This window comes from Dermacentor variabilis, chromosome 3, assembly GCF_050947875.1.
Source record: "Dermacentor variabilis isolate Ectoservices chromosome 3, ASM5094787v1, whole genome shotgun sequence".
In the NCBI taxonomy this organism is placed as follows: Eukaryota; Metazoa; Arthropoda; class Arachnida; order Ixodida; family Ixodidae; genus Dermacentor; species Dermacentor variabilis.
Window position 1 is genome coordinate 9,985,626 of NC_134570.1, and position 26,348 is coordinate 10,011,973.

The 26,348-nt window shown below is 46.1% G+C and overlaps 1 protein-coding gene across 1 annotated transcript; it reads left to right on the forward strand.

Annotated features, from left to right (window-relative positions):
* Nucleotides 1-164: 164 nt before the first annotated feature.
* On the forward strand, nt 165-23,662 carry Icmt (isoprenylcysteine carboxylmethyltransferase ste14). The gene is made up of 4 exons (XM_075684164.1): nt 165-396; nt 3,910-4,171; nt 10,547-10,764; nt 22,460-23,662. The coding sequence occupies exons 1-4, from the start codon at nt 193-195 to the stop codon at nt 22,640-22,642; spliced, it is 867 nt and encodes a 288-aa protein (XP_075540279.1). The 5' UTR covers nt 165-192; the 3' UTR covers nt 22,643-23,662.
* Nucleotides 23,663-26,348: the final 2,686 nt, after the last annotated feature.

Here is a 26,348-nt window from a genome sequence, read left to right on the forward strand (position 1 = left end):
TTTTATAAACGCTAAGGCAGTTTCGCTTTCGGTTTTTTTCATGCAATAAGTTATTGCATCTCATTCGTGTTTAACACATGCTTATATTACGCTTTTTGGTTTAATTTACACCATATTAACTAGGTTTTCTCAAAGTTTCTGCTCATGAACCAGCGTGCAGGAGACGCGGTTGGCGGCCGCAACGCATCAATCATGGCGCTTAGCACGAATGGGAGGATCAGCCTTTACTGCTTCTGTTTAGCGGCGAGTGTCGTGCTCATCTCTCTTATTGGTGCCTTAGGTCAGCTGCTTTACTATGTTGTCGAAGATTACTGGCTGTTGCTCTCAACGGTGTACTCCACGTGTATTCACGGTGTCCTGTACATATTTTACAAACCCCGTGGAAATGCTTACAAGGTATGTTGGATGGATGCTTGCGCACTCATTATCGGATCAATATTCTTTCACTCGGTTGCGCCTGAAAGATAATGGCACTGTACGAATGTGTATTGCACTGATGCAGCAACTAGTAACGAAGTTTCTTCTGCCTGCGAGGTCTCACGTGTGTTGGTGTCGCTTTCTCCGGCAGCACCCACCGCTGCGGGTTCGATTAGCGGCAGCCGCATTTCGGTCGGGGCGGAATGTAAAAGCACTCGTGTGCCGCGCAAATTTCAGTGCACGTGCCCAGGTAGTGAAAGTTGATGCGGAGCCCCTACAACGGCGTCCCTCTTAGCCCCCTACAATTTAATTTAATTATGCTCTGACAGCACATGAAGTACTACAAGAGTTGATGCTTGGCTAAATTCTGCTGAACAATTCGAGCTCAAAAAAAGAAAAGCAGCCAGTCACTGCTTGAAGTGCATAACATAGCATCACTCTCATTGGAGCAGACCATGTCGCAGGAACAGTTGCGTCGTCGTGGAAGTCCTTTGAAATTTCCGAACGACATTGCGCTGCTAAGCCCGAAAGCGTGCCATCGAATCCCGGTAGCAGCGGCCGCATTTCGACTGAGGCGAAATGCAGAAACGCCTGTGTACCGTGCATTGGGTGCACGTTAAAGAACCCCGGGTGTCTAAAATTAATCCGGAATGCCCCACTACGGCGTGCCTCATAATTGTGTTGTGGTTTTGGTGTGTAGAACCCCAAAATTTAAAGCAAGATAGTAGCCACACTTGCTTGAAAATGACCATGTAGGAATTGCTTTCAACGTAAAGTTGAATGTGCACTGACTCGCAAATCTCGCTAAGTATCGCTGTTGACTGCAACGATGCTGTAAAGTTCTGTTATGGTTGACTGACTCGTACCCTCGTGCTTGCAAATATATTTAATAACTTGCATTGCTGCCACAAGTAGCAGTCGCCGGTGGGAGAGAAAAGTGAATTTCTTCCCCATTGTGATTGCACATACTGTGACCATAACTCCCTCATTGCATTAGCTGAATGAATACTTGTAAGGTGATGGCAGACTTGTACATGTTACAGAGGAAAGTAACTGGTTATGTTCACTTTATTCAAAAATGTATTCGATTGCAGTGACCAAGTGCTGCCCCACAAAAGTAATGAAGCAATTACTAAAATGTAACCAATTAATTTATGTTACTTTACTTAAATTATTACTAATATTGCACAAATACAGTAAACAGAATGACCTTTCCTGGCTCTTTCCGTGTGTCCTCTGCAGCCCTTCACACATTGTTTTTCACTAAGAATTACTTTTGAAAACTTTTGTCAGTCATCGTCTCTTGTTTTCTTGTGAAGACATCAGGCAGCGACACCGAAAACTAACTCGATGTGCACGCTAGAGTCAAGGGCACTGTTGTAATGTACAAACACCTTGCATACAATATTGAGGTTATTCAGTGCCACAGTGATTGCCTCTGAAGTGCAGTGCGCCATTGTTGCTGAGGTTTGGAGAAGGCACTTTTGGTAGGGCCAATGAAAAACTAAGAAAAATTGTCAGTAGGTATCAACGTCCAAAATGGTCGTTGCCGGTGAGCCACTGTGCCAGTTCAATTTGTCAGCCATTAAGGTAAAAAACAACCACTGAGCGTCCCAAGTTCGCCTGTCTGAACATGTGCGCGCCCATGCTGTGTGGCATGACCGTGGCTGTTCTGCTGTGGGGTCCCACCAAATCGAAATGCCCAAAGCTGCATGGCTTGTTACAACTTGTCTTGTTAGTGCAGCAACTGGTTGCTGGAAAACGTAATTGAATTATGGTGAGTGTTACTGAGCCTGTTTGTTTTAATTATTATTTTGAGCTTGATAGCACAATTTCTTTTACTACACTGGTTCCCCTTATGTAATGCCTTCTTTGCAATGTAGGTATTCTGTAAATGAGTAAATAAAAAAATGTAACCAAACAATCGCAATACTGCTAAAAAATATTATTGCAATTACATGTAATTCATTGCATATAAGCATGGGTGTTATCCAGTGTCAGAGGCTTCTTTTTGGACAAAGTTGCGGGCTCATGGCTTGAAAGTGTCTCAATTTCAGCGAAAAGTCACTAAATGGTAATAATGATGACTTACTCAATAATTCGTGTTGTCTTTGTTTAATTGTTCCGTCATTTCTTCCTGAATATTTTTGAAGCTATAGCTATTACCTCCAGTAGTAGTTACTCAATAGTGTGAATGTGAAAAGAGCAAAGAACCCCACAGATTTTCCGAAATGGTGGCATATCTCAAAATTGTGCTTTGTTTAGAAAACCAGCTTTGATGCACCAATATGACCCACTAGTGATAAGCTATTTGGTATGTCTTTAGAAGTAGCGGCAAATGGAGGCACACATATTCCACTTCATATACAATGGGGGCGATGAGGAATTCTACCAGAGCAATTTACTGGCTATTTATGCAACTAAGAAAGTCACTAATAAGGTCATTAAAGGGTGCCTCACCAGGCCTCATAGCAAATTTTCGTTATACGCTGGAAGTTATGCGTCCTCTAGGGAGTGTTCTGCCGCAAAAAATTTTTCAAATCGGCTCATTAATAGCCAAGATAGAAATATTTCAGTGCCGTGAACCAATGATTTCAGCAGGCGAGCTCCACTGCAAAGCGGAACACTCTCTCCACCCGCTCTGTCTAGCCTCCGCAAGCGAAATTCCTTCCCTGTGTTCTCCCATATCGGACCTCGAGGATCGCATGACACATACGTCATGGGCCCCGCATTTGTTTTTGTTTTTTTTTCGACGCTGCGCACCTCCGCTGATGGCGTTGCGCGCAGGCTGTTGTGATGGTCTCATTTCCCACAGCGCACGATTTAGCGCGCTGTGCACAACGGCACATGACTAGTGGCATAATTAAGTGCTACATGAATACTGAGGCAGAACATGCAGATTGCAGACCATGATCACATGCTGGAACACGGTAGAAAAAGGCATAGTTTTGGTATCTGCACATGTGACTGCATAACCATGGGAACAAGCAGACGAAGCGGAAGCACATCTCTCTTGCTTTGGTGCGAAGTAAAACAGAAAACATACAGACATTCCGTTTGTGTGTTTTATTATTTCTCTAAACTTCAATTCGTCAATTCAAGCGACAGATCACAATAACAGACGTTGCCTTGAATAATTGAAGTCACGTGTCACCACGAGCGACGTCACATTGCGGACATCAATACGTAGGCGCAGGACACCAGTACGTCACCATCCGGCATGGAGCGCAGTCACCACGAGGGAAAGGGAAAATGGCGTTCGCATTGAAATTTCAGACCTTTCCGCAGTGCGTAGTGATGTGTTTCTTTGCAAACACAATCGTTAGCGTGCATTGTATGCTCTGCGCTTATCAGATCAAAACTGCCGGACCTGGTGAGGGGCACTTTAAGACTCTAAAAAAGCTGATGGATAACGATGACCAAGAAACTCGCTAAAGTTAGCGACTTTCTCGGTAATTTACTCTGATGCTGGGCTGTTCTCTTTTCTTAAAGGTTGTTTGGAGAGCTGCATTGCTTGGCACAGGGACGGGGCTTGGAATCCTCACTAGTGTCCATGGATCTGACTCGTGGCGGGTATTTGGCTGGTACCTGGCACTGCTTAGTGGCTTCCACTTCTCTGAGTACTTTGTAACAGCAGTCACAAATCCCAAGTCACTGACTCTCGACTCATTTCTGCTCAACCATAGTCGGGAATATGGTGTAGCAGCAGCATGCAGCTGGTTGGAATTTCTCATTGAGAGGTACATTGCTCCTGGTAAGTCCATGTAACCTTTGTCGAACACATTGAGACTAATGCCCTAGCCATCATAAGTAGCCTCCCCGGACAAAAAAAAACATGCATGCTATCAGGGCTGAACTTGTAAAGAGTAATTTATTGAGCTTACAAACTAATGACTAGGTTTTTGTCAAAGTAGTTCCTTTGGCTACCTATGCACAGCTGCTTCTGTTTCTAGTGCCATGGAAGCAAGCAGAGAAAGCTTCATACAGGGTGCTCTTCAGTGCATTAGTCACAGCTGTCTGTGTTGCTGCCACATCTTAACTGCATGCCCCTGTTGGTGGCAGTTTCACATGGGGAAACATTTGATCAAATGCAGCCAATAGTGGTTATCATGTGCACTGCACGTATAAGTTATTCTAAGCCTAGAGACTATAGCGAGCACTATAAAAAACGATAAGCGATAAAGTAACACTGAAATAGAAGTGCAGAAAGTTGGGCTTGTTAGACGACAACGTGAAGTAGACAAGACAGGCAGTGCTGCATGTGTCTTGTCTGCTTCATGCTGTGCCCACTGTACTGAAATAGAAAATGCAAGCTGCTTAATCCTTTCAGGCACTGATTAATTCTGTCGATTGAAAACTTACTTTCACCACATTTCTTGCATCTTCAGAATCAAGAGCATACAGCTACAGAATATATGACGAATTTTCAGTTCTTTAGTGAGTTTTGTCAACTTTACAAAATGTGGACTTCATGCAAAAACTTGCTACAGGAACCTCAAACATAATAGCATTAACTGTTTCATGTCCAGAAAACTTGAAAAGCACCTATCGAGCCACTTAAAAATAATGCCTGGTTCTAAACATTGTGAAAAACGATGAAACAAGTGAACCTGCTACATATGGGCATTCACTGAGCAACACCACCCAACCATCTACTTCCTACTCACTTTAATAAAACATTTCACACTTTTTATTCAAACTTGCAGCACTATTCCAATCAGAAGTGTTTCAAAATGTACACAACACATTTTAAATATCATTACTTTCATCAATGCTTTTGTTGTTGATGCACTATTTTGGTGTACACAATTGTATGCAAAGTGCCTTTCAGGGTTAATGAAAATGGAACAGGACATGTTACACAAACAAAATTGGTTCATTGTGTACACACGTAACAACACAAACGATTACAAAACAATTCCACTAAAACGACTGCAGACTGAGGACAGACTGAAACCTAAACTACGGAACTAAACTAGAAAGAAACTATTGCAAAACCATAAAAGTTGGAGCTACTCCTGGTCTAACCACGAAAGAAGCACGCATCCGACTCGCCCACTATCAACATACAACTGGAGGGACACACCATCGTTCCGTCTCAGAGCGTAAAGATATTGGAAATGGCTTTCCAGTCGGATCGCACCAATACAATATTAAAGGGAAGCTGAAAGGTTTTCCAGAAAAAATGAGTGAACATGTGTACATAATGGTTTTCAACCCTCCGAATTTGAATGTCGTATCGAAATTGAGCGAAAGAAAGCGCAAATATATTTTATTTCGACGAAAAGTGCAGCAGCGGACACGCCCAGCTCGCGCGTCTCGTTTCCGCCTGTGATTGGTCGGGCGCCTCGTGACGTCAACTCTAGTGACCGACCGCTGCCGCTACACATGAAGCGCGGTGCCAGGTAGTTTGGTGCTGTTTTTCTGAGACGGTAATGTAAAATTTAGAGAGACTACGTTTTTCTGAGGAGTTCGGCGTTACTCCCTACATGTACGAGCCGATTTCGAAGAGCCGGCCTCTCGAAGAAGCAAACGATGCTGGTGCGAGCAGTGCTTTCGACGCGAACGAAAGCGAAGTCTTGGGATCTCCTCGTGTTGGATATGCTCTTTGGTGAGTATGTTTTTTGCAAAGCGATCTAGTGATCTCGCCGATCTTTCGCCGATCTAGTGAGCTCGTTTCCGGTCAAACAACTGTAGTGTTGTGTTCCTGCATGCCTCCTCGTGGAACGTAAGCGGGGATGCGATCGTCGGCATTTGTGCGCTGTCCAAAGCTGTCGGCAATCTACAAAGACGGTTTAAACGCGTGAAAAGCTTCCCGGTTCATGCAGTACATGTAGTGACCTTCATCTGTGCGCCATCCGCACACTACTCGTAACCGAAGTCGTAAAGGCAGCAAATTCCGTCGGCTACGTGAGACCACTCTACATACACGCAGACGCACCAACAAAGGAATGCAAGGTCGATCGAAGCAGATTACGATGGCACGCACGCAGAAACAAGCACGGTCAGGCACGGTCGCGCAGGCTGCGAAGGAACAAAACACTAGAGTTGACGTCACAACACCGCGGTTTCCAGTCTCCGCTCGCATCGTCAGCGTCAGCAGCAGCGCTCGGCATTCGACGGGGGGCGGAGCTACAGCGCAATTTTAACCGACGATTACGTCGCTCCTAATTGAAAAAAAAAACCCCAAATTTTACCTACATGGTTTATAAGGTTCCCGCATCCGTATATGAGCGTCTTATTGAATTCGACAGACTCTTCAGCTTCCCTTTAATTCACAAGCTTAAGAACACAACAGCCCAAGTTACCCACATGATCCGGCGAATAACAACCAAGACAAGAGGCATGGGGGAGGCGGACACGCTTCGGCTTGTCCAAGCCTTCGTCGTGTCTAGAATAACTTACGCTATTCCATACGCACTACTCAACACGACAGAACTCAAGAAAATCAACGCAATGACCAGAAAGACATATAAGCAGGCGATGGGCCTGCCAATCAGTACGCTCACAAAAGGCCTACTACGACTAGGCATGCTCAACACGGCCAAGGAGCTGATCGAGGCACATTTATCCAGTCGGCGAACAAGACTGGCGGTTACAAAAGCGGGGAAGTCCATTCTCTTACGCCTGGGGCTCTCTGCCCCTCTGAGCCATCTGCCGCCTCAGACTGTGAGCTTACCCCGTGCCACGGAGCAAGAAATATTTAGGAGTGGAAATTCCGCTGTTTGCGGCGACCAGAAAAGGTCACAAGCCCGCGGAGCCGTTATTGTGCTGGCGGCCTGGAAAGAAATTACCGCCGTTGAGAGCGCGCCGGAGTGGCTGGAGCCGCCTGTCCGGGCGCTGCATTTTTTTTTTTTTTTTCGCTGCGGCTTCTACGACGCGCCGCATGGCGCCGCCACTGTATATGGCCCCGTTGGCGCATACAACAATTGTGACTTTATCTGGTCGCCCGCGCTCGCTCGCGCTGATGGGAGTTTCACCTCCTATATGTCTTACTCCGTGCCCCGTGCCATCCGGAGCAACATCACCGTACGTCCTCTACCTCGCAACATGCACCCAGTGCACCACGCAGAGCGAAGGGAGGCTCGGGCCCTGGCCATACACAAGCGATACGGGACTTTACCCTCTACAGCCTACACGGATGTGGCTTCTTATCCCAGACGCACAGCCACAACAGCCACCATAGTCGTCAACAAAGAACATCAGAGCAGCATTTCGCTCACACAAAACAATCACCTCCAAGCCAAGGAAGCGGCCGTAGCCCTCGCGCTCTCCCAAACAGAGGCTGAAGTCATAGTGACCAACTCCCGACAGGCATGCCGCAACTTTGCTTGCGGCAGAATTCATACCATTACGCTCCAGATCATCAATCAAAAGCCGCCAATGAGATCAGTCGTGATCATCTGGGCGCCAGCTCATCACGGCATTCCTGGCAACGAGGTCGCCAACGACTTGGCTCGACATCTGACCCACCGATCCGACGCCGAGGAATCTGAACCCGAGAGCATGCACCCTTTAATCTCGTGCCAAGATATCACACAACATTACAAGCTAGCCCGCAGAACATATGCACCCCCACACAAGTCACTACCTAGAGAGCAGGAGCGATTCCTCCGAGCTCTACAGGTTAATACATTCCCCCACCCAACCAGAAATCGCCTCATAGCCCCTACACAATTCTCTCCGCAATGCTGCCTCTGCGCAGAGCCCAGGTCCCTCAGGCACATGGTAGCTGGTTGCAGAGCGGCACCATTAAATCCTCCGAACCCTTACCCCACTAATGAACTTTGGGAGAGAGCCTTGGCCAGCTCCGACCTCGAGGATCAGCAACGGCTGATTGCAAGAGCCCAGGACACGGCCCGAGCTCAAGGCATTCTGGAATGAGGACGCCTCTCCAAAGCTGCATTCACCCAATAAAAATGTTTATTCTCTCTCTCTCTCTCTCACAGAAAAGACTAATTATAGGGAGTCATGTAAACAAAGTAATGAATCTTTAAACAGCTATGTGATATGTTGGAAAAACACGGAGAAGGCGGGAGATGGAAATTCAAGATGATGAGCAAAACAAGGAACAAGGAACAAAGTCCACTTGCCAATGTTTTGACAAGTGGACTTGGCTCTCTCAAGGTGACATATGCTTTTCTCGGCACAGTATATATAGGTAGGGCCCTTCTAAAGGGGAGAGGGAGTAAGGCGGATGGGCGAGACAAGCCTGTCGTCCAGGCACCTTCTATGAAAAAATGCATGGCCGTGTTTGCTGGCATGGCACACTGGAATCCCTTACTTCATGAAATTAAGTAATAAAGGAACGCCAACATATCACATATTCTTTCCTCGGCACAGTATATATAAGTGGGTTTTTCTAAAGGGAAGAGGGTATAATGCGGGTGGGCATGCCAATGACCAGGGGTGTGTTAGCGGCGAGGGAGTATAATTGAAAAGAAAGGTGTGCTGTTCACCGGCCGAGTATCACCCGGTGACACGCCAACCGGCTGACATGGCGCTACCGCAAATTCCTCCACCGACATTGAACAGACACCTTTCTTTTCAATTTTACACCCTTGCCACTGTTGCGTTTCGCCTGCGACACGTGGTTTTGCCGGCGCGACTGCGGCGGGGCGGCAGACATTTTGGCCCGATCGTCGTCGCCGCAACGCTCCCCGCCAGGTGTTTCCAGGCGCGACTGCGGCGATGCGACCGCAAAGGATCACCCTCTCCTTCCAGTCATTGTGCCCGAACCAGGCGATGCGAAAGCAGGGATCACCCTCTCATTACAGTCATTGTGCCCGACCGGCAGCGCTACGACAGTGTGCGTCACCATTAGCCCATTGTACATTCACGTGCTCGTCTATTGAGGGGTTCCTTCTTGCCCTCAACTGCGAGAGTATAAAAACAGCTGCCCCCGGACGCCAAAAAGGAGGGCTCCGATTTCTTCTGTTGAGTAAAGTGCTCTCCCGTCTCTCTACTTCGGTCAACCTGACCGCCAACTCTTTGCGATGTTAAAATAAACAAGTTGTTTTGTTGTTACCAGTCGACTCTTGCTTTGCCGGGACCTTCGGATGCTTCCAGTTGTACCCCAGGCCGCCAGGCCAACGCTACCCTTGGGGCTTGCGACCCAGGTACAACCACGGGCGTCAGCACCGAGTTCCCAACAGATCGTACCAGCGGTGCGATCCAAACACCACTAACCCAACCTCGGTCGTTGCCCTGCCTACCCGCCTTACCCCCCTCTTGCCTTTAGAATGCCCCTACCAATATATACTTTGCTGAGGAAAGCATATGCGATATTGTGATATCTTGGCATTTCTTTATTACTTAATTTCATGAAGTATGGGATTCCAGTCTGCTGTGCCAGCAAACAAACTAGTAAACTTTCAGTAGTTATGGTGTACCTCTTGGAGAATATTTTGTAGCTGAGAGAATCTAGTAACATTAGTGTTGTGAAGGTGGCAAAAGGTAACACATTCTATATGTGCATATGGTGAATTAGTTTACAGATGACAACCAACATTTTTAGAATAAACAGCTGGTGTTAAAAGGAAGAAATCACAGGTGCATGCAGCAAGTTGTAGCAAAGGAATGAAACACACTGTGATGAGTCGAGTTACTTGGCTTTGCATAGCTTTTGCAGAAAGAACAAATGTGAAAAATTAATATTGCCCCATACTGAAACACAGTAAGCACATAGACTAGGAATATATGGACAATACCGAATTATTTGATCAGAGCTTAAAGGATAAAAATATAAAAACTCAAAATTTGATGCCTTTAAACAGTTCAGCAACATGTATGACAAAATTAGCTATATTATCAAGTCATGCAAATATTCTATGAAATGCCACAAATGTTGAGGCAAAATTGTGCATCTCCTTCCGCAGTCATGCAATCTTATGGCTATCGCTCTTTTTCCTTTTTTTCGTTATAAAGAAAGCCTGTAAGTGTTCAATTCCAATAATTTAAGTAGTAGAGAACAGCTGGAAGATCATCCTCAGAAGCTTCAACTCTTCTGCAGTAGCCATTTAACCTTGTTAAACCATTGTATTATGGTGAGGCGAAATTTGTTCCTGAGTTTTGGCACTTTGTCCCTAATTTGTTATATTTGTTCCCATTTTTCATTGCTTTGTTCTAGGCATGAAGCAGATATGGTGGGTCAGCTACATGGGCCTTGCAATGTGCGTGCTCGGTGAAGGGTTGCGTAAAGCAGCCATGCTCACAGCAGGCACCAACTTCAACCACATCATACAGAACCACCGAGAGCAAGGGCATGTGCTGGTCACCCATGGCGTGTATGCCCTCTGTCGGCACCCATCTTATGTCGGCTGGTTCCTGTGGTCCATTGGCACCCAGGTACTCCCCTTTCCTTGTGATATCTCTGTTTTTGCAAATGCATTGAAACTGAGCCTGTTTCGATACAAGTTTGATTTTGAGATGTGTGTTGCCTGGTGTGCATTGCCTTGCTGCATGCAAGATATGAAACTGAAGCCACGTCTGTGATTGATCGCTTTACTTTCACATGCATAACTTGGATGAACGAGTTAAGGGAGACATGGCAGAATAATCTTTTTCATGCACAGGCGTGTGACTAGCACTGTTTTCGTATTGGAGAGAGATTTAATGGATCCTGGAGAGGCTAGCTTTCCAATTATGTTGTGCATTTACAGGATGGAAAGCAGTAATTCTATCACGTACAGCATCATATGTTCCTGTTTGTTACTTTTTTCCTGCTGTTATGCTCAGAAGCACAGGTTCCATTTAGTTTCCATAGGGTCACGGTATAAGCTTCCCTCTGCATGATTGTTACGTCCAAAACTTGCTATGGTGCACCATTGACACAGCATCGACCATCAGTGACAAGTGCACTCACCACTGCATGTTGCCGCTGAAAACAATCCCTTCACAGAACCTACTGCGCAGTGAAGAAGGATCCCTATTGTCATGCTCAAATTGTTGCTGGTTGACAATTTCAACATGGCTCATGACGGCTAGAGCCGCGAGGAGATGGACACCTCACACCTAATTTCACGGATACTATGTGGTGAACTTCAATATGCAATGCTGTGTAGAAACTGAAAAAGTGCTATAAGTACTCAAAAAGAGGCTGTTATAGAAGTTTCTACCCAAGCACCATGTGGAAATTACAAAATTAATGTAGTAAACGAGAAGAAAGGGCGTTAACCGAGGGGCCTGATTTTTATTAGTCGTATCACAAGAAGCCAGCAAACACTGACACCAAGGACAACATAGGGGAAATCACTTGTGCTTAGTAAATGAAATAAAGAAACGATAAATTAATGGAAATAAAAGTGGACAAAAAAACAACTTGCTGCAGGTGGGCAACGATCCCACAACCGAAGCGCAAGTAATTTTCCCTATGTTGTCTTTGGTGTCAGTGTTTGTTGGCTTCTTATGATATGACTAATAAAAATCGGGCCCCTCAGTTAACAACCTTTTTTCTCGTTTATTACATAACGAGGGCCTCGAATCCAACAACATTGGTGCCTTCAGGCAGCATATGTGGGTTTATGACCGGTTGCCATCACTCAAAAAGATCACGTTTTCGCGACGCCTGCGGCAGAAAGGATGTTCCACATTTGCCGCCAAGGCCTGTTAGTGGTTGCGCTGGCCAGCACTTCCAGGGTTCTGCTAGGAAACATAAATACCCACGAAAGTGAATGGGGAAACGGTGCCACGGTAGCTCAATTGGTAGAGCTTTGCACGCGAAATGCAAACGTTGCGGGATCGTTCCCCACCTGCGGCAAGTTGTTTTTTCATCCACTTTCATTTCCATTAATTTATCGTTCCGTTATTTCATTTATTAAGCACAAGTAATTTCCCCTATGTTGCCTTTGGTGTCAGTGTTTGTTGGTTTCTTATGATAAAACTTCATTTAGTGTGATTCACAGGTATGACCGCTCTAAAAAATGGGTTTAACGTTCAGCCTAACCGCCGGGCTGCAATAATGACTTCTACTGAGTGGGTTGTCAGTAACTTGTTGCCGTCCGATTCAACTTCAAATAAAGGTGTGTGAGAGTAGCTTTTTGTCTAATCAATAGTACAGCCACAAGTGTTATTGGGTGTTACATTTACCCGGATCGTACATTCTTTTCTGACATCCCCTCAAAATCATATCGGTGGGGTTTGGCTATATGTGAATGTTGATAATACATACAATGCATCGCATGAAATATTTTAGGTGAAAGTGTTACTGAAGGCAATTAACTGAAAGTACATCCCTCATGCTTTGCCATGATGATGTCCAATCGCGAGAACTATAGACGGAAAAAAAATGAGTTGAATGATTAACATGCTTCTTGTTTGCTGTGAGACATGCCACACTTCTAGCTTCTGCTGCACAAAAAAAGTTTGCTTGACACACACACACACGTACGTGCATGCAGGTACACACACACAAAATTTGACCACGTAGACTATTCCTCAATTTTATCAATGACTACAACCATATTCATCTAACCTTACTAAAGCTAAAGAACAAAGATTCAGACAGAAAAATAGGGTGGAGCATTTCTGATTGTTGACACAGTAAAAGTACTTAACGGAAGTTTTGTGCAACTTAATCATAGCTTTATTTTATCACTTTTTTGAAAAGTTAACCTGCTTTTACTGTTCGCTGTGCCGCCTTTGCAAGTTTGTTTGCATAATGTTAGCTATATTTTACCGTTGAGTGCTTGGTTGATACAACATCAGATCATAATGACACTGTATGTGCCCTGCATCCTTGCTTATTCAATCAATCAGTCAATAGTTTTTATTTTATTGTCAACTTGGAAACTTGTGTGTACTATGCTTAAATATTTGGCCACATAGTTTATGGTTAGTGCAAGTTCAGTAGTGAATGTTTTTTTTTTCTTTTTGCCACCCTCTTCGTAGTTAGTATTGCAGTTGGGACCAGCAATGCAGATTCCATAGGGATGACAGTGGAATGATTTTGGTACGAGTTTCACTTCATTGCCATAGTTACAGGCACAGGGCGTGCCTATAATCATTGACAACCTAACAATGCATTGACAAGCACACCATTGGCCAACTGAGCGAATCTGTATAGATGAGCCAGCCCACTATGTTAGCCCATGTTCGTTATGTCGTGTTGAAGGCAAATTTCTTTCATTATTGGTGTCTCCCGGGAACTAGCAGGTCTAGCAGCTTAGAGCCACAGAGTGCCAGTGCAGCGCAGTTTTGCAGGCACAGCTTGTACTCAATTCTTAGGTTGTCATCAAGTACCTTGACAGATTCCCCATTGTATTTTTCTTTTTCTTTTGTTCAAGTCAGCAAAGCTGTAAAGAGAATGAGGTAACACCATTGAGGCATTAAAGGGACCCTGAAACGCTTTTGACGATTTTCTACAAATGTATTGAGTCGTTAGAGTAGGTCCTTCTGATCATTAATTGACACATATAAGTGCTCCGCGTAAAGCGTGTAATTTATTATAAGGTTTTAAATATGCACATCGCTGCCGATCGCAGCGCACTGCTCGGCGGAATTTTAAGCCGCCCCTACCCATATGACCGAAATCACCCACACGACGTCAGTGGGGCGAGCTATCCGATTGGCTGACAAGGGCGCGTGATCGATAATTTTTCCAACTTTATGGTAAACAAATGATCTTCGTAATAGTTTGAATGTTAGTTAATTTGTTTTTATCAAAAGAAAGTAACATAAAGAGAATGCACAAGAATAATCTTTCAGTACACTTAAGCACTTCCGGCACACAGCATGTGTCGTCTGCTTGTGTTACAACGTACTCCATTTTAAAGAGAGCGCCGCGGTCAGAGTCGGTCTCAGTCTTTTCGCGAGCACTATGATTCGACTTTGTTGCCTTGTGGACTGCAAACGTAGCGACTGGCAATATGTCAAGCTGCGACATCGTGTCCCTCTGCAAGGCAGCGTACGAGCGAACTGGCTGCTGCGCATCGGACTGCCGCTATCCGATCGGCGCCAGGATTTGCGCGTTTGTGGCCGTCACTTTACACCGGAAGATTACTAACGCAATAGCGTTTCCCGAGTCCGGTATTAGGGAAAACGCAAGCGCAAGGGGACAGAGTCTGGCCGCTTGACTTTGCCGTAACGGGATGAGCCATGAGATGAGCGGAAGGGCAAATGCGAATGGTCTGCACGGTGCAGCCACCTGGTGGCACACAGCTCAACCATACACAGTAGCAGCAACGAAGTGTATTCTTCTTTGCTGCTGGTGTGTATTTTTCGCAGGAGTGTAACACGTTGTTTTTATAAATGTTTAAAATGTTTTACACTTGGTTAGAGCAATATTAGCGCTTTGTTTGGCTGGTTAAGCGCTGCACCAACAAGTGTATCGACCGCGCAGACCGATCAGGCCGCTCACGTACGTGTACGCTAAACTTCCTTCATCAGCTTGAGTTTATGCCTGCAGTCATTTGCCGAAATGACCAGCTTGCCTGTGGTTACCGGAATACAAGACACGTTCGGCGCTACGACAGAATGCTCGCAACGCACGCTGCTTCGATAGCTCTCGCTTGGGGTCGACGGCCAAGCGGCTAGCGGAGCGGTCTCGCGCGGGCGGGGGCGGGCTCCAAAACAACCGGAAGTGGACGATGTGACGTCGCATCGTGACGCTGAACCAGTGAAGGCGGAGCTTAGCCCCACTCGCTCGGCGAGCGAGTTGAGGAGGAAAAGCATGGCTAGGGAGGAGGGTAGCTTCTAATCGCTTGTAGCTCCATTAATACGTAACGCTTCACTTAAATTGTGGTGCGAATGTTCCACTTAAGCTGTATCCTACGCGTCTACAAAATTTGTCCGAACCGTTTCAGGGGCCCTTTAAGGATAATATTGAATTTCATTCTGCAGGCAACTTTGCCACAAATGAGGTCTGTTGAATAGCTAAGTGCAGTGGTGCAGAATGTTAGCATCATTGTTTTTGCCAGCACCATGATGTTTGTCTTCATTATGCAACACAACACCAACCGTGGCAGCTCTGTGGCTATGCCGGGCACCAGCTGGCTGGTTTAAATTCCTGGCCATGGCAGGCAGGGGTGCCAAGCAATAATGCTTACAATTAGATGCATGTTAAAAAACCCCAGGTGGCTGAAATTAATCCGGAGACCCTGCTACGCCATCTTTCATAGCCCATGTGTCGCTTTTGGCATGTTAAACCCTATCATTTAATTTTTGATGCGATTAGCATCTTTTGGGAGATTCACTCACATTGCAGTGTGAATGTGTGTATGCCAACTTCTAGGAGCTTACGGAATTTTACGTAAGCTTATGTAAATGTTTATGGGGCTAGGTGAAATTGAATCCACATCACGCAAGTTCCTTTAAGTAAAGCAGCACAACACAGCTGCACCATGCATTTCGGAAGCCATGCATAGGTTTTTCAGTGGTGCCACTAGATGGCCTAGCATGTTCATAGGGAAGCATGAGAAAGGAACCTGGCTGCTTTCATGCCTCATATATGATGTGTCTCAGTGGTGGGAATATGGCCTGTTGCTACATTTCTTCAATGGTAATTAATTGTGTCGCTGTCGAAAGTCACTGAGATTTTTTTTTACAGCGGAGCTGTTTACCCCTAGCCCCTGTATGCATCCCTCGCATGCATTCCCAGGGTAGGTACCCTGGCCGGCTTATGTCCGTATAAGCAACAGGAATGTGTGCACCGATCCCGGAGATAGTGCAATACTGAGTATGCATTCCCAGGGGGGTACCCTGGCCAGCTTACATCCGTATCGCAACGCTTGGGCAGGAATGCATGGGCTGATCCCAGAGATAGTGCAATATCTGGCTGATCCTTGGCGGAGGTGAAGCAAGTTTCAAGCACTCCGCCACTTTCCAAAAATAAGTTCAATATCTTGGGTCCACATACATCCAGATAAATTCATCGTTGTAAGAGAAAAAAAATCTCTCTCTCTCTCTCTATATATATATATATATATATATATATATATATATATATATATATATACGTGTGTGTGTGTTTTTGTGTATTGTCACATGGTAGTGACGGTTGAGAAGGCAGCAAAACTGTGATTAACAAAACGAGCGTTTTATTGGGCGAACTTGTGCCCTCAAAAACAGGCTACACTTAAAGAAGGACGGCAGCAGCGAACATGGTCGGTGATCGTCGAAAATCTGATCAGCGGGTCAAGCACGTCGGCTTTTATACAGCAATCGTCGAATGTTCCAGACTAATCGTTGGGACCCGCATGCCTTCCACAAAGTTCTACACCATTCGAGTCACGCGATGAAATAAGATAACACAAGGTTCGGTGTCAACAGACAGCGGATAGAAGCAACGATAACTTTCCAGAAACTTCGGATACATGCAGGCGCGTCCCGCGCTGTGCGAGAACATTTCTTAGGCGGCGAAACGTGGTCGCCCGATAAAGATAAGTACACGTGTCAATATATATATATATATATTGTTGCGGGAAGAAAGCAGGCCTACGAGTGTAAAATAATGTATATTTACAAATGGTGTATATGGCATTCAGGCAACTGCCAGACTTCGTCTTCTTCTAGTCCAATTCAACTTCTTCCTTCACTTCACCGTAACATCACCCTCCCGGCGGGGTAGCTCCGTCTCGGTGCAAGTTATGTAGCCTCACTTAATGGGAGGACATAGGGCTTGAGCCTGGTGACGTGAACAACATTGCTGGTTACGTTGGGAGGCACTGAAGGCTGACCGACTGGGGCGATCTCGTATGTCACGTCGGACAGTTCGCGTAAGATCTGGTACGGACCAGAATAACAGGAAAGTAGTTTTTCCTACAAGCCGACGCGACGTGAAGGCGTCCAGAGAAGAACAAGGGAACCAGGTGAAAAATGGTGGCCTCGGTGCCGAAGGTCATAGCGTGGCTTTTGAGAAGCTTGCGAGACTTTGAGGCGATGACGGGCGACATCTCGGGCCTGGGCCGCTAAGGCAATAGCAACGCGAGCGTAACCAGTGCTGGGTGATTGTACTGCGGAAGGTAGCAACGTGTCAAAGAGCAAGGTGGGGTCGCGGCCATACAAAAGGAAAAATGGTGAAAATCCGGCAGTGTTGTGACGGGACAAGTTGTATGCGAAAGTGATGTATGGTAAAGCGACGTTCCAGTCGCGGTGATCGTCGAAAACGTACATGGCGAGCAATTCACTGAGTGTGCGGCTGAGTCGCTCGGTGAGGCCATTCGTTTGAGGGTGGTATGCGGTAGCAATCTGGTGTTCTGTAAAACAGGAGCGGAGCAGATCATCGACGACCTTCGATAGAAAGTAGCGCCCGCGATCCGTCAGCAACTGGCAAGGGGCACCGTGGTGCAGGATGACGTCTTTTAGTAAGAAGTCGGCAACATCTGTAGCGCAGCTGGTTGGCAGCGCTCGTGCGATGGCATATCTCGTGGCATAATCGGTTGCTACAGCAATCCATTTGTTTCCTATGATGGAAATTGAAAAGGGACCAAGGAGGTCAAGGCCCACACGGGAGAAGGGTTCTGTAGGTATATCAATTGGTTGAAGCAAACCAGCGGGAGGCATAGCAGGCATCTTCCGGCACTGACACAGGTCGCAAGAAGCGGCATAACGGCGCACAGAGCGATAAATGCCGGGTCAGAAGAAGCGGCACCGCAGCTGGTCGTAAGTACGAGTGATGCCAAGGTGTCCAGCAGTAGGAGCGTCGTGAAGTTGCTGTAGCATGGCGAGTCGAAGGTGCTTGGGGACGACTAGGAGGAGCTCCGGGCCGTCAGGACGAACGCTGCGACAGTATAAAGTTCCATCGCGCAAGGTAAACATCCGAAGGGACGGGTTATTCGGCGAGGAGCTTAGACGTTCCATAAGTGTTCGAAGAACAAGATCCTTGCGCTGCTCGTCGCCAATATGGAGGAAGCCGGAGAGGGATAGGACACTGATGTCCAAGTCTGCATCGGTATCGTCCGGTTGATCCGCGGGATTGCAGGACAGGCAGTCAGCGTCTTTATGCAGGCGCCCTGACTTATACATAATAGAAAATGTATATTCTTGTAGACGCAATGCCCAACTTGCAAGTCGTCCAGTTGGGTCTTCAAAGAGGAGAGCCAGCAGATGGCGTGATGATCGGTTACGACGCAGAAGCTCCGACCGAAAAGGTACGGTCGAAATTTCGCGACCGCCCATACGAGCGCGAGACATTCTCTCTCAGTAATGGAGTAATTTCGCTCGGGCATAGGAAGAAGGCGGCTAGCGTAAGCGATGACACGGTCTTGGCCCTGTTGACGCCGAGCGAGGACAGCGCCGATGCCATGACCACTCGCATCAGTTCGTACTTCAGTGGGCGCAGAAGGGTCAAAGTGTGAGAGAATCGGGGAAGTTGTAAGCCGCTCAATCAGGGTAGAAAAGGCTTTCTCCTGTAGTGGTCCCCAAGAGAAAGAGGCGTCTTGCTTAAGAAGGTCAGTGAGAGGGTGAGCGATGTCGGCAAAATTTTTCACAAATCGCCGGAAATAAGAGCATAAGCCCAGAAAACTACAGACATCGTTTGTTGAACAAGGTACAGGATAATTTCGCACGGCATGAACTTTCTGTGGATCAGGTTGGATTTACGAGGTGGCCAAGCATGTTAATTTCACGGCGACAGAAATGGCACTTGGAGGAGTTTAGCTGAAGGCCAGCCCTGCGAAACACGAAGAGTATGGTTGTGAGGCGCCGCAGGCGGCTCTCAAAGTTCGGCGAAAACACAATAACATCGTTGAGGTAACACAGGCATGTAGACCACTTCAAGCCACGCAAGAGCGAGTCCATCATGCACTCGAATGTAGCTGGCGCATTGCATAATCCAAAGGGCATGACTTTAAATTGGCACAGACCGTCCGGTGTGACGAAGGCGGTTTTCTCGCGGTCCATCTCATCGACGCTAATCTGCCAATAGCCGGAGCGGAGGTCAATTGATGAAAAGTATTGGGATCCGTGAAGGCAGTCAAGAGCGTCATCAATGCGAGGCAGGGGATAAACATCCTTCTTCGTTATCCGGTTGAGGTGACGTTAGTCAACGCAGAAGCACCATGAGTTGTCTTTTTTCTTTACTAAGACAACCGGCGATGCCCACGGGCTACTGGAAGGTTCAATGATGTCCTTTCCATCATCCTGTCTACCTCTTTCTGTATGATGGCCCTTTCTGTTGCGGAGACACGATATGGCCGCCTATGAATGGGGCTGGCGTCACCGGTGTTGATGCGATGCATGACAACAGATGTCTGGCCAAGTGGACGGTCGTCCAAATCAAAGATGTCCCGATAAGATGACAGGAGGTGACTAAGAGCTGCTGTTTGCTCGGAAGGAAGGTCAGGGGCGATCATCTTAGAAACCGCAGGCGTCCGCAGGCGTCGAGTACGAAGGAGTGGGTGACAAAGGTCTGTCCGTACTGAGGAAGGATTCAGAGGTCAAAAAAGAAGTCTGAAATTCTTCCAAAGGAGTGGTATGCGCTATGGCGATACCGTGTGGCAGCACATGTGACGAAAATCCAAAATTGAGGATGGGCATGCGAGCGCAGTTTTCGCGGATCCGGATTAAGGTGCTCGGTAGGTCAATATTACGCGACAAAACCACGTCAGTAAGCGGCGACACGACGTACTCGCCATCAGGTACGGGAGGACAGGGCGTCAGGAGGACATTTGTAGCCGCCTGTGGAGACATCTTTGCAAATTCAGCAGAACATAAACGGTGTGAAGCACAAGTGGTTGCGTCGGCAGGAAGCGGCAGATCTAACTGTACAACACCTACGGAGCAGTCAATTTGGGCAGAGTGTTTCGAAAGGAAGTCAAGGCCGAAAATTAGGTCGTGAGGACAGTGTTCAAGGACGATAAATAGAACAACGGTATAATGGTCCCCAATGGTCACACGTGCTGTGCACATTCCAAGGACAGGTGACGTACTCCCATCGGCGACTCGCACAGTGCATGGTACAGTGGGTGTCAGAACCTTTCTGAGCCTTCGGCGGAGAGCAGCGCTCATAACTGAAAGCTGCGCTCCTGTATCAATGAGAGATCTAATAGGAACGCCATCAACTTCAATGTCCAGTAGGTTTCCACATGTAGGCAGGGTCAACAGAGAATTTGTGGGCCGGGTCGGAGTAGCAGCTTCATCTCCGGGAGCTGCACCGCCTAGTTTTCCGAAGCGAAGCGACCGGTTGCAGAAGGGGACGAAGAGCGGTGAATGAGAGGCGAACGGGACCTACGACCTTGCGGAGACGGGTAGCGGCTAGATCTTGGTGGAGCACTGTCGGCGTTGATGTTCCTAGTCGGCGTATAGGGCGAGAAAGTACGATTGTCTGGTACTTGGCGGTAGTGACTCGGAGACAACCAGTGAGGAGGCGACGACCAGTGGTTGCGGCAATGACGGGCGATGTGTCCAATACCGGAACAATTAAAACAGATGGGTTTATCATCCGCTGTGCGCCAGTCAGGGGGGTTGCGACGGAGTGGTGGAAAGCTTTGCGTCTGGGAGCGAGAGGTCGGAGAAATTTGGTAGGTGTTTGTATGGCGGACCGAGCAGAGAGATGGAATGCCCAAACTTGCTATTTCCTCCCGAATGACCACTTGTATAAGGGAGATAGCGGGTACGCTTTCCCGACAGTCCGAACAAACTGGAGCCGGGGCCATGGCCTCAAGCTCGCAGCGAACGATGCGCGTTATTTCTTCCGGTCCTGTGGACTAAACGAACCGCGGCGAGTCTTCGCAAGATGATGTCGTGGTGGTATTGGGCAATCGGTCGAAAGTTTGAGCGATGCGGCGGCCCTTCGCTTGTTCGAAGCATCGGCACATTTTTATAATTGCATCCACAGTGGCACAATCCTTACACATCAGGAGATTGAAGGCATCGTTTGCAATACCTTTCAATATACATATGACCAATCTTGTCTGCCTTGGTCATGTTGTCATCAGCTTTGCGACAGAGGGCCAGCACATCCTGTATGTACACGGCATAGGATTCTGCGGACGTCTGAGCGTGGCACACAAGTTCTTTTTTTGCTGCCAGCTAACGACCGACAGGTCTGCCAAACAGGTCTCGCATTTTTTCTTTGCAGACATCCCAGCTCGTTAGGTCAGCTTCATGTGTGTCGTACCATTGCTTTTCAGTTCCCCTCAGATAAAATATCACGTTTGCTAGCATCTTTGTTGGATCCCACCTGTTGTTGTCGCACACTCGCTCGTACATCGTAAGCCAGTCCTCGACGTCTGCATTGTCCGTGCCACAAAATGTCCCCGGGTCCCGCGGATGAGTGAAGATGACCGTTGGCACGGGTTGCCGAGGCGTTGTCGCTTGTTTTGGTTGATTTGCCATTGTGGCGGCAGGCAGATGACATCTCCTGCGAAGTTCCATGGTTGTACCCCGCACCTTCCACCAAAATGTTGCGGGAAGAAAGCAGGCCCACGAGTGTAAAATAACATATATTTATATAAATGGTGTATATGGCGTTCAGGCAACTGCCAGACTTCGTCTTCCTCTAGTCTAATTCAACTTCTTCCTTCACTTCACTGTAACAATGTATATATATATATATATATATATATTTTAGAAAGTGCACTTAGTGTAGCAAGTTGACCTTCATGTGCTTTTTTTTTTTCTTTTAAATCCTGTTTGACGAATAATGAGAGGGGGAAAGAGTGTGGCGACGGCGCCTGTGCATGAAGCCTGCACTTTAGTTATAACGTCATGTGCATTGGAAATGCCGGCCCGGCTGCAGCATATGCATGGGAGGTTTGGTGACTGCAGTGGTGCTTGTGTCGGCACAGTGTGGTGCCATATTAAAAATAAATTATGATTTTGTAATGTGTGCAGCCCATGTATGCAGCCTAAACAGCTTCGCTGGTAATCCGTCCCCATATGAATGCTGCAGCAACACGAATTATTTTTTAAGACCCGACGAAATGAGCAGTGCAGTACAGGCACTGAGGTATGAACGACATGCTATTTCTACCTTGTTTTCTCCTGTCTTCTGCATTGTTTGTGTAATGTTGAACTGGCAACGCTACACACTTGTGAGGCCTATTAATGTTTGATGTTTGACTGGATGAACAGGCTGTTGCAACTGCTACTTCCGTGTTTTTAGGTTGTCCTGGTCAACCCAGTCTGCACTGTGGCCTATACTCTTGCATCATGGAAGTTCTTTAGGACGAGGGTTGAGGAAGAAGAGATCACCCTTCTGACCTTCTTTGGTGAAGATTATGTGCAATACCAGAAGCGGACTTGCACAGGCCTGCCCTTCATCCATGGGTTTCGTGCTGAAGTGTGAAGCCGGGGACCGTCTGTGATGGTGCCTGTCTGTGGTGTGTGAACATGGTGCCACGTGCGGGTGAAAGTGTTCTCTTATTTAGGGGGGGACACTGCTCTGTTGAGGCCTATTTCTATTTGAGATTCCTATAGCTGGTTCCATTGGTCAGTGCACATTGCCCATTCTCAGTTTTCTTCTATTTATTTTTTTCTTTCTGTTTCTTATTTTTTTTCAAGAGGTGCATTTTCAGCTATGTTAGTTTTCTGCTCTGCAACACTACCAGGGTGTCAGAACGAAATGTTTCTTGTTCTGGTTTTAGTTTCGTTCCACTGAAAAAAGTTCCATTCAAGTGCTGCTCCAGAACGGAAAAATAATGATCCGTAATGGTTCATAATGGTTTTTGTTGGCATGCAAAGATTTTCTAAGGACAGCAATGATAAAAACATAGTATTTATTGTTCTCACTAATTGAATTACGAATTCTGAGATCATGTGCAGTGCCATGAGTCAAGGCACTGAGCATGATCTCAGAAATCATAATTCAATTAGTGAGAACAATAACTACTATGTTTTTATCATTGCTGTGCTTTGAAAATCTTTGCATGCAAACAAAAACCATTATGAACCATTACGGATCATTCTTTCTTTTTCGGCCCTGAGCATGGTGTCAGAAGCAGTACACCATTGAGTATACTCGCCGAAATGCGTGACCCGTGTTCCAATAAAAGGAACTTAAGTGAAGGTTAAAGCTTCGGTAACAAAGCATTGTAACCACAGAAAACAAAAAGGATAAGCTCTTCAGCACGCATGCCTTCGGTTTTGCTACAATGCCACTCTGCTAGTGCATCGAGCGGCAGGCTTAGATTAGTGGAGCACTCGACCGGCTGTCGCTCGCGTTATCCCTGCCTCAGATACGCACTCATGCTGATGTTGCCTGATGTTGGTTGTTCCAGATTCCTGACTTTCCCGTTGAACTGAAAACTGACAAAAAATATTTCGGTTTCACTTCGAAATAAAATAGTAACACTTCGTTACGTTTTCATTCCGGTCAAAAATATCTTCTTTTTTTTTTCATTTTTCATTTTAGTTTCCATTCCATTTTGACACACTGAGCACTGCTATATCACCAAAAAAAGAACACCAGAATCTGAGCTGATCCTTAGTACTAACCTTGGAATGATGTAGTAGAAATGTGACCTTATGTTATATGGTTGCTCTTGCACTGCAAAAGTGGTACACACAGGAACACTAACTTAAAAGACGAAATGACCATACACCATAAAGTAATGTCATGAAAACTAGCCCCCGTTGAAGCACTTCTAAGTGGAAATAAGTGTCAAGGTACTTAGAAATGTGTGTGATTTTACATGTACTATAAGTACCAGAAGGAGTTCACATAGAGGAATTTTTACTGTGCAGAATTGCAAGCTCCCATGTATGTCTTGTGCACTTTTTATTTGCTACCTCTGAGCATAAGCCTTTGACCAGATGACATTGCACCCCTTGTACAGTGATAGTACTGCAAAAGTGCATAAACCAAACCCATCTGGTGTTCTTGCTTGCACATCAGACATGAAGAATCTCGGGCATGCACTTTTCTCCCCACATTGTTAAGCTATGTCAAGTCGCAATAATTATACAGTTGAAAAGAACCATGTCTTCTTTCTCATGACCTCGTACAGTTCATCTGAGAATGAATTCTCACTTGTGTCGTTTAGTCAGCTTAATGGAATCACTTCTTTCTGTGCTGCTGTAGTGACTGTACATTAGAAGCGAAAACTGTCTCCTTTGCCATAGAAAAGACAGTCTTTATATGAGAGGGTCACCTTGAGACCCCTGCTTGATATGCGTTTTTGTGCAGCTTTTCACCTTCCACAGACTATGATGTCTTGGCAGAGGGACTATTATACATGTTAGCAACTCTTCTTTGTGTTTATTTCTTTTTCTTTTCTTTATTTATTCTTTTTTGTAACAGCAAATCTGCAGCTTAAGAGTAATAGAATAAGTTGTAAATGGTCCTGAAAAAAGAATTCTTTCATAGCAGATGTTTGTGCCCAGTGCAAGGTAACTAAAATACAGATCAAGTCAAAACTAAGTGGGGTAAGGAGGGCAAATTAGTATGAATGTGTCATGTCAATTGGAAGCGTTATAGGAAATTGCAATTCTTACTAATTGCCAATGCAGAGGCTGGTTTGCAACGATTGCTGTGAGATAACCAAGAAGAGTGGGAAGGAATGTTGAAGCAGCAGAGTGTGTAGCATATGCAGAAGTTACAAAGATGTAGAGTAACGAACGTAAATCAAAATCGTAATGCTAGTTTTCCCAAAAAGAAGTTTCCCAAGCTATTCGTGGCAGATACTTTTCCAGCCATCAGATACAAGCCCAGTTTGCTTGTTTTGTGGCATGAAAAATTGTGGTAGTAGCTCTTGTGATGAAACCATGCAATAGAGAAGTCTCAGCATGGGCAGCTAGCACTCTGTTTGAAAAAGACTGGTGCTCCCATTAGTTGGGCAGTTGTGCAGGAAAGTGCACTTGTAAATTAGGAAAAGGGTCTACGAACAACAAATGATGAAAGCTAATTGCACTGTGAGAATTAAATGATTGGCTATAAAAGCAGCAAGTCAGATCTGGAAGAAGCTTTGCAAGGATATGGAGGACATGCAAAAACTACTAAAACATCTTATAAAAGCTCAAGTAGTTTTTAAGCTGTTCCTGTAAGCACAGGAATAAAGGACTTGGGGTGAGGCTTTGTACCGGTAGTTATATTTGAATCCCTTCTACAAGATGTCAGCATGAAGAATTGCTTTATGGTATTGAAGCATAATCACATTAATCAGAATGGTGAGTACTCATTTGTGGCCGAGCAAAGATCACGTAAGCAGCACATGTTATGGCAATAAAATATTATTCAGAGGACACAGTATGTCATAGTAGCATGGTGTACTTTTTGTTGGAAATTGTGGCAGGTAGTCAGCTTTCCTTCCTTTTTTTTTCCCAGTTCCGAAGTGCTTTTTTCTTCAATACAGTAGCATAATATTAGAAGTGAAAAATGCTTCAGCCAAGGTTAAAAAGTTCTCGGCTTTTCGGCACCAGCTTGGTCTCTTCAGCGTTGTGACTGAAGCAGCCAAAGAAACAGCGTCCTTTAAACTCCTGTGTTCTTTGTGTTGTGATTGCTCCTCTCCGTAGCATAGTGACAAGTATGGGCATACACAGAAAGGAGTCTCCCCAACAACTGATTTAATTTTCTGTGAGTATTTTTAATGTGCCACGACTTAAGCAACAGTCTTCTGCCTGGGTAGGTCTCGTTGTCGGTCACAGAGGTGCCGTCGAAACTAATTGCATGGTCATGCTTCTCGCAGTGATCAGTGAGAGCTCCGCGCTGGACTTCAACTTCCCATATGTCATTCTTGTCATGCACATGATTCTGTCAGAAAAGCTCTTGGTTTCACCAATGTAAGTAGCGGGGCAGTTAATGTGTGACACTTTGTAAACAATCCCCTGGCATTTACTCTTGGATATATATGGTCCTTCAGCCACGGTAGCAACTGGGTCAGCGTTTACGCTCGCTTGTGCACAACCTTCATGCCTTCTTTTGCCAGCACCCTTGAAAGCTTTTCTCTAATTTCAGAAACGTGGAATGCCACGGCAACCAATTGACTTTGTCGCCAGCAAAAGGGGGATTCTACAGGGGAAGGGGCGGTCGGCCCTGTCGATGCCAGACCCAACAG